Source organism: Halichoeres trimaculatus, unplaced genomic scaffold (genome assembly GCF_033239565.1).
Source record: "Halichoeres trimaculatus isolate MK-OKI-2021-1 unplaced genomic scaffold, fHalTri1.1 fHalTri1_scaffold_15, whole genome shotgun sequence".
NCBI lineage: Eukaryota > Metazoa > Chordata > Actinopteri > Labriformes > Labridae > Halichoeres > Halichoeres trimaculatus.
The window spans coordinates 10,633,563-10,645,623 of NW_027437193.1; the positions used below are offsets into that span (position 1 = coordinate 10,633,563).

The 12,061-nt window shown below is 40.8% G+C and overlaps 1 protein-coding gene across 2 annotated transcripts in view; it reads left to right on the forward strand.

Annotated features, from left to right (window-relative positions):
- ak5 (adenylate kinase 5) overlaps window positions 1-12,061 on the forward strand; it is a 107,634-nt gene that overhangs the window by 76,326 nt on the left and 19,247 nt on the right. For both annotated transcript variants that reach the window (XM_074688262.1, XM_074688261.1), the window contains exons 9-10: window positions 7,089-7,134; window positions 8,685-8,729. In XM_074688262.1, the coding sequence (XP_074544363.1) occupies window positions 7,089-7,134; window positions 8,685-8,729 (91 nt within the window). The remainder of the gene's footprint in view (window positions 1-7,088; window positions 7,135-8,684; window positions 8,730-12,061) is intronic.

Genomic DNA, 12,061 nt, shown 5'->3' on the forward strand with positions numbered 1-12,061 from the left:
TATGTATCCAATCACTTTTTGGGGGAAAGCAACAAGTAACTATAATTAATTACTTTTTTAAGTAATTTCCCCAACACTGATCATCACAAGCCAGTTGAATCAATCACATACTGACTGAGTTTACAGAATAATTTGTTGAAGTTTGGATATTGTGCTTCCATAAAATTAGTGTTTAGTGTCATATTTCCATTTTTTCTTTTTGATGGCTCTGTTTCTCAGATGATGTCTTCACCATGGCTATCAATCTGTGGGGGACTTAAGTCCAGCCTGAGGTAAAATTAGGTCATTCACAGACAGGTTGATTGGAGCTGTTTGACAAAAATACAGTACAGACTTGTGGCATAAATTGCTCAGATTGGAAGGGAAACCCCATATTTTCAAATTCATAAATAATCCAAGTCTTGCTATTGGCTCATAGTCATATTCAAGGATTCTGCACATGCTTTCCACATCACAGAAATAAATGGGTCCTTCCAGGCTTCCATAGTCACTGTTCAATTTGTCAGGGATTTGTTGATGTCAAGGATTTGTCAAAACATTTGGTTATTTCAGGTTTACACCTGGTCCAGCCTTCTGAACAGCTGTCAGATAAAACAGAGAACAGATTGTTTTTAAGTCTGTGTCCATTCAACAGTTTTTCTTGTGATTGTTTTGGTGGTTTCCTATGAGCATCCCACTGAGACACAGAGTTTGTTTTTGCAGTTTGTGTAGGGGTGTGTTTTCGTGACTGTGCATGTGTTATACATGATCAAATTCCCAGGCATAAAGATTTCTTTGTGTGTAGATGTAGATATCTCGTATGCATCACGTGTTAGAGAGTGCACAGTGCATGTGTTTCTCTCTCTGAGTCATCGGACCATTTGGTGTACCCACATGCCAGGCTGGCTCATCCTTGGCACCCAGCACTCCCCCACACTGACGACGTTATTCAACACAGGCAGAGCTCATCTTCACTTTATTCTGAGTCTCTGCTGCTCTCCTTCTGTCTGTTACTGCAGCTCCACTTCACTATGACCCCCCTGAGCACTAACTCGTGTCCGAATCACAACCAGTACAAGTCCACTTCAGAGAAAATGAGGTCAGGATAGGTGGTGGTGGATAAAAATGTCATGGGAGGTATCATAGAAGCCTTTTGAAAATAGTTCTGCTTCCATAAGTAACACAATGAGAAGTGAAGGGGAAGATAAACAGTTTATTTTGCAAAGCAAGGTAGGGAGAGACATCTGTAATTAATCAAGTAACTAATCACCTCCTTGTTACTTAAATACCAACCAGCCAATGAGTCAAAAGCAGAGAAATTGCTATGAAAGTTTAAACCAAGCACATTTTTAAAACAGCTTAAGACAGGATCACTGAATGTGGTGTTAAACAATGTAAAATTGGTTTGCAAAATGGAGGTAAGGTTAGTAGAGCTAGCTGGTTACACACTGCACTGTTGAGGTGGTTATATGTCAGCAGAGAGCCTACATACCAATCTGCATTTTCTAGATCAGTATAGATAGAGCTACATGATGCCATCTGTCATCTGTGCAGATAGCACATCCTTACAACACTATTGCCATAGCTATGATACATGCTACATTCATGCTAAGTGGCAGGTGGCTGCGCTCACACACAACGTATGTTTTTTTATTTCAGACTTATGGCAATAAAAATCATCGATAATTATCTATTCGAAAGAGTAGTAGTAGGTAGAGCCTCCTTATGAGAGTGACATCATACAATCATTTGGTCGACTAAATGCACATAATGCATAGGTAAAGTCAAACAATAAGATACATGTTTAATATACCGGTTTCTTTGGGTTAATCATGTCACAAAATGGTGTGAAATGGGATGAATAGAATAGAATAGAATAGAATAGAATAGAATAGAATAGAATAGAATAGAATAGAACTTTATTGTCATTGTAACAAGTACAACGAAATTGAAGTCACAGCAGCAAGCAAGAAAACAAAAGTAAAAAAGTGTATGGAAAGTGCATAAAGGTCCATAAGAAAATAGATGATGACAGCTTGTCCATCATTGTCCAGTTCAGCCAGCCTCCACCTCCACAGGGTCCAGGACCGTGCTTCATTAGTCATGCTCCATCTCTGTCTCCTAGATCCTGTCTGCTCACAGCAGGTGAAGCTCTTCCATGATGCTACTGTGCCCTCTGGTTTTCCCTCTGTTGCTGGGTTAGCACAGCTAGCTCGTCCATCTTATTGGAGATAGATCTTGTGTTCCCAATAACGATGGATGGAAGGACAGGTCGATGTTGTCACTTCTTAGCTCACACCTGAGAACCAGCACCTCACCTCCTTCTCCTCACCTTGTGGGAAGACATCAGGTCTTACACCAGTTAGCATTGACATGCTACAGGCTGCTAACAGCTGAGTTCACATGTAAACAATGCAGCCATGGTTACATGTAGGATCTCCAGACAAACACAGGAGAAAAAGTTGTAAAAATATCACTGAAGCCACAAAAAGTTTGGTGTTCATGACCAACAAATGAGTCATACAAAGTAATGATCCACTCCAAATACAAAGAGCCCAGATATTAGCATCGGTAAAAGAGGTCAGATTCTCCTTCATTTTCACAAAACTGTACTTCTGTTGAGCATGCATACTGGGTGCAAATCAGAAAATAGATCACCGGTTGAGCTCAGTAGGTGAAGCAGAAGCAGAGGCTACAGTTCTTGTCACACTGGTTGCAGGTTTTGACTTTAGATCCTGACGTTCATTCTCCCACCGGCCCCCAAAATTCCTCCTGTCTCTTCATTTGCCCTTTCAAATAAAAGCAAAAAGCCCCAAAACAATAATTAAAAAAAACACTACTGAGGCATGCCCATGACAATATCAGCAATGAAATAAGATGGACTGTTTTGTCCACAGAGGTTTTCAAAATCAATGCAAACCGAAAGATCTTTCACAGGAGATTTAATCTACATGAAGTTAATGAACAGAAACCTTCCAGGCTGCACAACATGTCTCTTTTCATGGTTGTGACCTTTGAAGTTATGCACATGTAAACAAAAAAAAAAGTGTTGTTCTACATTAAGAACATGTTTTCATCCACTCTGACCTCCTCTCATTGTAATAAGTCTCCTGGCAGACTTCTAACAATGTGACCCGACCTCCTCCTCTGCTCCCTTCTGTCTCAACACATTGTTACTTCAGGGTAAACACATGTTCTTTTGGAGCTCTGGCTGTCTTTACGTTCGTGGGGGCAGGCTCTGAATACTGAATCTTCAAACTGGCATGAATCTTTACAGTATTGCATTAAAGCACTGATAAAACTCAACTTGGGACCTTCACCGGGAGTGAAGACTGCCTTAACACTGCAGCTGTGATCAATAAAGCTCTGATTCAGGAGTATGGATCTATCAACCAGCATGATATTGATTCCAGGATGTGCCAAGTCTCATATAATGCAAAACTATAACAGAGACATTACTTCTGCACAGTGTGAGAACGAGGAACGTTTTACATTTCTATCAACAACAAACCAACAGATGGTCATCTCACGCTCCATTTATGAGCATGCTGGATGTTTCTGTCTCTCAGATTTGAAATTGGATGCTTGATTTTCACACATTTATTTGCCTCTTTTGGGTGAAAAGTGAAATGAAACATTGAGGTGATGAAGCAAATAATGTGTTTTGAGAGCTTTATATGCCTGAGAGAGCTACAGTGACATAGGATAAAAAGTTTCATGTTCAGAGGCATGGTCAAAGTTTTATGAATGTCACATGGTTCAGACATCAGCAGGTTGTAAATAGTGTTAGGATCTTCAGGTATGCATTTCTTTGTACTAAAGAAATAGAGTAATAGAGTCAGACTAAAGAGGGGGTATAAAGCTTTAACATAGTTCAAATATGGATACTGAACATGCAGATTATCAGACTACTACGTATTAATTTGTTTTAAAAATCTCTGAATCTGTAAACAGCTCAAAGCGTTCTGTTCTTATGAGATCATCATGAGACCTGTTGGATTGATGAGGTCATGTCATAAAGATCTCCCAACTGGTTAATACACATTGGAGGTAGGTCCCAAACACCAAAGTTTGCCATAGTTCTGCCTCTGAAAAGCCTCCAGAAGGCTAACCAATCAGAGGAAAGGGGGTTTGTTGGGCAGGGACTCTTAAAGAGACAGCAGCTAAAACAAAGTTTCAGACAGAGGCTAAAATAAGGGTTTTCTAAGACACCAGAATGAGAAAATAGTGATCTTTTTTAACTATGGGGGTTTCAGGAAGGCTTAAAAATTCTCTATTACTTCTTGAGAGATATTAGTAATAGTAATTTAAAGACCCATCAACATAGATGTGATAGATGAATCTGGTATTTTGTGAGGAGAAAAAAAGAGCCATCTCTCTCTGATAAAGCTGAAAATCTCCCCCCTGATTACTGGTGGTTTATCATTTCTATCTGGTAGTACTTAAACAAGCTCAGTACTAAAGCTTAAATGAAAGAAACAAGTGCTCAGTGAAGAAACCCATCCCACTGTGGCCTCAACCCAACATTTATGTCGTAACTGTAACATACCATATGGCTTTGAATGACACCCAGGCATGAAGACAGGTGGAAATGATTTGACAGTGACAGCCAGCACATCACAGGGGGTTACAGGGAACAGAGCTCAGGTTTGAAACCTTTTTGTCCCCTTTTGTGAAGTTATTTTGGGCCGTAGTTCCTTTGCATAATACACAGCTACAAAAAACCCTCACACTGGTGTTTTATAAAACTCATATTTCAGCCCCTGTCAGATACACCAAACAGAAACAGTTTTAGCTACCATCTTTTTAAGACTTCCTGCTCCATGCCCCTTCCCTCTGATTGGCCAGCCCTCTGAAAGCTTGTTAAGGGACAAGGCTATGACAGTGGCAGCTGCTGGTCAGTCAAGGAGGGGAAGCTCTTTTTTTTCCAGCCTACATCATAAATTTGTTTATTTATTTAAATGTGAATTCTACCCTCCGTTCCTTTTCAAGAAAATGATCTGTGACCCTGTCATACCAACCAGGTGTTTTTTCCAGGGATTTTACCAGTGTTCTCTCAGCTAGACTGCTTAAACGGCCTTGGTCCATTGTGTAAGACTTGAGCCGCTTTAAACAGGAGAAGCTCCTCTCTACCCCTGCAGGCTGTAAGTGTGAGTGACAGGGGGAGAAGCTCCGCAGCTGTAGCTGTAGCTGCTTATTGATGAAAAGAGAGAGAATCTTTTAACACAACGCTCGTCGTTTTTAAGAAAAGTAAACTCGCTGGGGATTGATAAAGCCTTCAGATCAGTCCAGAACAACTGAGAAGATGCTCCGGTGGAGGTTTATACTTCAAGATTGCTGACTAGCTCATTTCACTGTCAATCAAAAAGAGATTCGGCCTCAGACAGATCGTCAAATCATCATGCAGAAGCCCAGCATCCAGGCCAGCCCACTGCCTCATAGACCCCCAGAGATGCTCAGTGTCCAGTGGGCAGGACAAAGCCCAGCGTTTATCCAATGACCGTCCAGTTTTCACAGTGGAACAACCCACTCTACGCTTCCCCGCTGAAGTCAGAAGATGCTCAGCGTCCGACTGTGTTAGGGCGCTGAGACGCTGCGGGGATGAATGAGAAGGAGGTGGAGCCAGTTACCTGTGATAGGTAGCTGATTCAGAACAAAAGATGAAGGAATTCTAGCGCATATTTTGTCAATGAAATGTACACAAAACAGAACATATCACCACTTTTTTTAGGGACATTTTAGGAGGAAGCTGAGCTTCCCTGGCAGTCTGAGAGCAACCGCCACTGGGCTATGAGCATTCCTTGGTGTTTGAGGCCTGTCCAATGAGCCATGAACCAGTTAGGAGATCCATATGCCATGACCTCATTGTTTCAGCATGTCTTGTGAAGATCTTGTGCTATTTCGAAAACTACTGTTTTGAGTTTACAGTCACATACAGCGATTTCTATAACAACATAAGCATGAAGGTGTTTCAAAACCTGGTCCTGATTAGTATGAATTAAAATATAGGAAACCATAGTACTCCCTCTTTAAAAGAACAGAAATCGGTCTCATTAGTGAAGGTCCCTTTTATGTTTCTTTTTAGATTGCTTCATCACCAGCTAAAAAATAGACCTCCAAAGTATCTTTGTGAAGAGTATCTGATGTTTTTCCTGTGCCTGTGTCAGATTAATGTTGAGACAGTTGCTGCAGTCACTGTAAGTTTGAGAGACTCATTACTGACAGTGTTCTCCAGCAGCTGAAGTAAATGTCCTTAATCGAATCAATTAGATTTCCTCTTGAACAGATTGGATTCAGTGGAAAATGTTCCTCAGACAGTTTTTTCACCCTGTCTCGACACGTGTATAACTGTGATGATTCAGTGAAGAGGCTGCAGAGAGCTGGAGTCATCCTCCAGGTTCAGACTGAGAGGCTGCTCCAGAGTGTTGCCATGGGGTAATATTTCCCCTTAGTGCTGCAGGAAACTATTCTAATTTGAAAGACAGTTTACTTTCTCTGTCAGGAAACTGTTTGGGAGAGGTCCTTTCCTTTTTCAGCCTAACAATTGACGCCAGGAGCCTCTTACACAGAGCTATTCTTGACATGGGTGTAGTGTAAGTTTAGACAAAGGTTTGGTGAGTTGTTAGACCTTTAAACGGCACTTATCAGCTCAAACCAGGTTCACGAGGCAGCAGGGCCCTACCCCTCTTCCTGTAAGATGAGGAGACGATATTAAAGGTCTGTCAGGTCAAACAAACACCATCCTCCGAAAAAAATCAGCGTCTGTGTTTCATGGGAAATAAAAGGTCACAGTCATTTAGAAATAATACAAAGCTGGAGCAGCAGTTTATAAAAAGGAGTCAGAGGGATTTTTAGGATGTTCATGGCCTAGTACTGGACACTCATTTCTCTATTGAGCTTTAAGCAGAACCAGAGTAAGGGGATGACACCTGAAGCTAAGACAGAGGGATGGTCAGCTTTGTTTGAACAGGCTTTAAAAAGGTGATACCTGTTTTTGCTGAAGCAAGTGAAATCACATGAAAGAGATAACACAAACGAAACGAAGAGATCCACTCAGGAAATGCAAACATGAAACATGCTGAGTCATCTGATTCTGTCTGTGTTTTTAGGTTGAAGAGGAGGAAGACATCGGGTTTGCAGAAGGAGCCACAGAAAGTGAGTTTATGAAATGACTGATGGAGTGATTGGCTGAACAAACACTCACCAAACACATGTGTGAAAACACAACACGTCTCCTCAACAGAGCTATTATAGACAGTACAAAGCTTTTCCTGTCTCCCCTTTTGAAAAACCCACCAACCATTCAGTATTTTATCAGACACACACAGTAACAACATGTACAAACAACACACACACACTCGCAAAAACACACACAATGTTCCACCTGAGTAAATGTCACATGTGTCATGTAACTGTTTTTCACCAGCAGCCTCAATGAACTTCTCTCTGCAGCTCCGTATGTGTGTGTGTGTGTGTGTGTGTGTGTGTGTGTGTGTGTGTGTGTGTGTGTGTGTGTGTGTGTGTGTGTGTGTGTGTGTGTGTGTGTGTGTGTGTGTGTGTGTGTGTGTGTGTGTGTGTGTGTGTGTGTTCCTCTGCATCATCAGTATTGATTGTGTAACAGAGGGGGAGGAGGGCTCATCTGTTGATTCAGTGTTGCCGTTAAATGAGATGTTTATCTCATCAGCTAGCCTTCGCTACGCTAACTCCCTGCAGCAGGCATCAGGCAGGCAGAGAGAAGGACACCCACCTGATGATAGTCGAACAAACCTTTTCTATCCTGTGAATAATGGTACTAACACAGGGTGGGGCTGGACACACTGCATGAACAAAAATGAGCCACGCAGCAACACACAGGCTGAAAAATCACAGCTGCTGTTCGTCTTCTGCCATCTTTGGCTGAACTCTTCCGAAGAAACAAGGAGTGTTAAAAATATCCATTAATCATCAGTTCAGTCTCCTGCTCCTCCTGGAGGAGCTGGCTGAACAGTCCAACAGTCTTGGTCAAGACTCTTCACCCCAAATTGCTCCTGAAGTTGAGCAATTCCTCTACTGTGTGTGCGAATGAGCTCATCAAATTTAATGGGGAAGTTGGCAGCTTCTGTCATCAGTGATGAGTTTGTTTGTGTGGATGACTTAATGTGGGGTGCAGTGTAAAGTGCTCAGAGGGATCAAAGTAATCGGTGCTCTTATCATTTCACTGTTGGTGTCATTACTTGTTATTTATTTGCTAATTTGAGGAGAATATTGATGATAAATGCATGCACTTATTTCTTCTGGTGCAGGAGAAAGTTTTCAGATCTGTGTTTTTGAAGTGCAGTGTGCAGGATTCAGCTGTATCTGGTAACAAGTAGGGATGCCCTGATCCTGATCTCAACTTTCAAATCAGAACCCATCTGGGTTTTTCTAAATTAACCAGTCACCTGCATTTCGGCAGATAATCTCATTCAATCATTCAGGTTAGCTGTCACCGAGCACAAGCTGCTGCCAAATGCTCAAACGTGCAGAGCAATCTGAGTTCACTCAAACTCATAAACTTGCTGAGAAAATAACAAATGGAGATCAAAGTGCTAATTTCACCTTTGAGGAAAGTGCTGTGTGTGGTGGACCTTTGCATGACAGAAAAAAAATGAGAGTGTGGTAAAGTAAGTCAAAGTTTGCTGCCTTAGACGACAACTCTGATGTTTCTTTTTTTTTCTCTCTGACAGGTTATTGTACAGAACAGAAGAAACCAAAGGTTGTCTTTGTGATTGGTATGTACATGAGGGCTAATGACTCAGAGCACGCACACACTTACACACACACACACAGTCATCAGACATGGCAGGTAGTAACAGGACACAGCTGTTGTAATTCAACAAGTTTTAAATGAACAGACCTCAAACTGATGTTGTTTTGATTCAATGATGCGTTCAGGAGCAACACACACCACCCAACCATAAGCTTTTTTGACACTTTGTTCTTGGAAAAAACTAGATACTTAGAAACTAGAAAAGCACTCAGAGAGCCCAGACCTCCACCAAGCATTTAGTGATTGTCATGCAACAATTCAGTCCTACATTAATGTTATACTCCCTTTCAGCAGACTGTCTGCTACAATTTGGTGTTAGTTGCAGGTTTGTACAATAATTCGTTACCTGACAGTGTTAAAAATTATGATGACCCAGTACATATTTCATATTCTGGATCTTAATATCCAGAATATTGCCAGAATCTGGATTGTACTTTTACATCTGTCAGAAATTATGGTGACCTTGTCTTGTATTGTTTTGCAAAGCAATCCAACCATTCATTGTGGAGTTATATACACATATGGTGAAAACAGCCCTATCTCACAGTGATAAAGAATCCTTTAAAAACATCCTGGATCCAGACGGTGATCCAGATCACCTCAAAAATGTAATCTCGTCTTCCTTATCCCATTTTAAACATTTCCTGAAAATTGCATCCAGATCTGTTAGTTACTTTTTGAGTTATGTTGTTGACAGACAAACAAACCCTCCCAGAAACATAACCTCCTTGGGGAAGGTAAATATTCAAGTTGAATTTCCAAATTTCTCAATAATTTACATCTTAACACATGACGTTAAGAAATGAAACACTTCATACCCTCTGAATTTCATGAACGTTTCTGCTATTTGACTTTATTTGATTCACTGTACATATGTCTGTGAGTTCTGGTAAATTTCACTTGTAGTTTTACATTTCAGTGATGTGTTGATTGATTCAACCAATCAAAGCCTACGTCACCTTCATTTTCAAACTACACACTTTAATGTGGCCATTACCTTATTGATATCTGTCATACAGACACGTCATCATACATCGCACTCAGGCAGCAGAGTGTTGTGTTGGCTTGTGATCACTCAGTATTCAGTGATAGTCCAGTGACTGTATCTCACTCTGTTAATTGAAGCCAGGACAGAGAGATGAAGGTTAATGAGAGTTAATGGAAACTCTGAGTGGCTCACATATATTGCTCATTCTGCTCTAATGGAAAATACCAAAGATATGACCATTAAAGGATTAGCGGATCAGCGCTCTCTTTCACTCTCAAACGGCTCCACAAATCCTCCTGATCCATGTGAACAGCAGCTTGTTCTCATATTTGAGGGACAGACGGTCGGTAAGTGCAGCTGCTGCAGGATCAGTTAAGAGAAAGTGAAAAAGAATCCTGACGTTTTCACCACATTGATTCACTCACCGATTGATTTAGTTTTTCAAAACAATCGAATGTGGCCCGCTTCAAAAAACATTTGGACACCTTGCACCATCTGTAACCTCAATCAATGAGCTTCACTAGCGCCCCCTGTGTCTCTATTTATGTCACACTTTATCATCTGTCTTGAAGAAAAAAAATCAATTTGTCAACTCAGCTTCACAATGACTAAACTGGTATCTCCATGTTGTCAGATTTTCTAATACTTGCTTTGTCATGTCTGTCCTCAAACTTTCACTGCAGCTTTAATCAAAATATCTTTCCTGTGACAAAGTTAGCTGGAACAAACTATGAGCCTCCACTTTTCATATTTATAACATTTTAAATATTTCAAAAGCACTTAAAACCCACCCTGCAAAAATCCTCTGAACAAGGAACATCTGCAAGGACTAAATTATTGAGAGGAAGTAAAAGTTTGAGGTTACATAACGGATGTTCTTCCAAACAAAGTGACGAAGCTTTTTTATTCATGCTAACTCATCCTCAGAGGTCAGAGTTTGTTCAAACCAGGGCAGTTTTTTGTGAGGACTCTGAATAAAAAGTTAATGCTGAACACTTTCCTGTCATCCCCACCTCCTCTTTTATAAACCTGCTCCACTGCTGCTGATGATGCTGATCTGTCAAACGCTGATCCCTTCTTCACTGCTCAGGAGAAAGAAGTCACTTGTTTCCCATCAGCCTTTCCTCTGAAATGCTAATGAGAAGTGTCATCAGGGAATGAAACAGACAAATGGTGAAGGAAACAGCATTACATAAGACACTAAAGGAGCTCTGGGGTGATGAATGTTGGGTAACTGTCCGATGTTGAGTCAAAGGACGCACAGAAAACACAGGTAGAAAACATTCTGTAATGCAAAATTTAAACAGTACTGACATTTTATGCAGAGAAGAACTGAAACTCTAAGTTATGTCTCCTGAGAGCTGCTGCAAGCATAAATCTGTTAAACTGGGTCATGAGTATCGTCTGCAGATGGTTCAAAATACAGATAGAGGCATTTCATGTTAGTGCTGTAGTTAGACGTCACTTTAAACCACTCTCAGCTATCGCCTTGTGCCTGTTTTACATCATCAGACACCATATAATAAACTGCACGTGTTTATTTGTTATGTTTTTTCTTAGTGTATGGGTGACGTATGGGTACCAAACAGCATTTTTGTCTCACTTCTACATTTTAAAACTCTGGTGGGCCTCAACCTGCTGATGGTGAGAGAAAATAATATTGGTTAAAGGAAATTGATGGGTTTTGAATTTGTTTAAAGAGGGGGTATTGTGCTTTTCCATATCTTAAACATGCATTAAACATATAATCTGTTCTTAAAATAACACAAGATCTTTGAGAGGCTTGCTGAAATGAAGAGATCGTCACATAAGGATCTCTTAACTGTATCATCACATGTTTGAAGGATAAACCCCTAACCGAGGTCTGCCCATAGTTCTGCACCAAACAAGCTTCCAGAGGGCTGGCCAATCAGAGGGAAGGGGTTTGTGGAGTGGGGATCCTTAAAGAGACAGCAGCTAAAATGAAGCGTCACAGAAGCAATATGTAAAAAACTGGATGGCAAACTGTGTACTTTGGTGATTTATTGTCTGTAAGTTGTAACGTGAATGATAAAAAACTACTTGGTATATTATTGGCAGCTAGTAAAAAAGCAATAATGAGGAAATGGTTAAAAGTAGATCGTCCCACTATGGAGGAATGGATGCAAATTGTGCGTGGGATCTATATCATGGAAAAGAAAGATAATATTTTCCCTCGGAGTACAACAAGAAAATCCCTGGGAAATGTATTTCCCAGGGATCTCAAAGTCGTGCCACGGAGGGCTTAGAGGCTGCAGGTTTTCTTTCCGACCAAAAACTCCACCAGC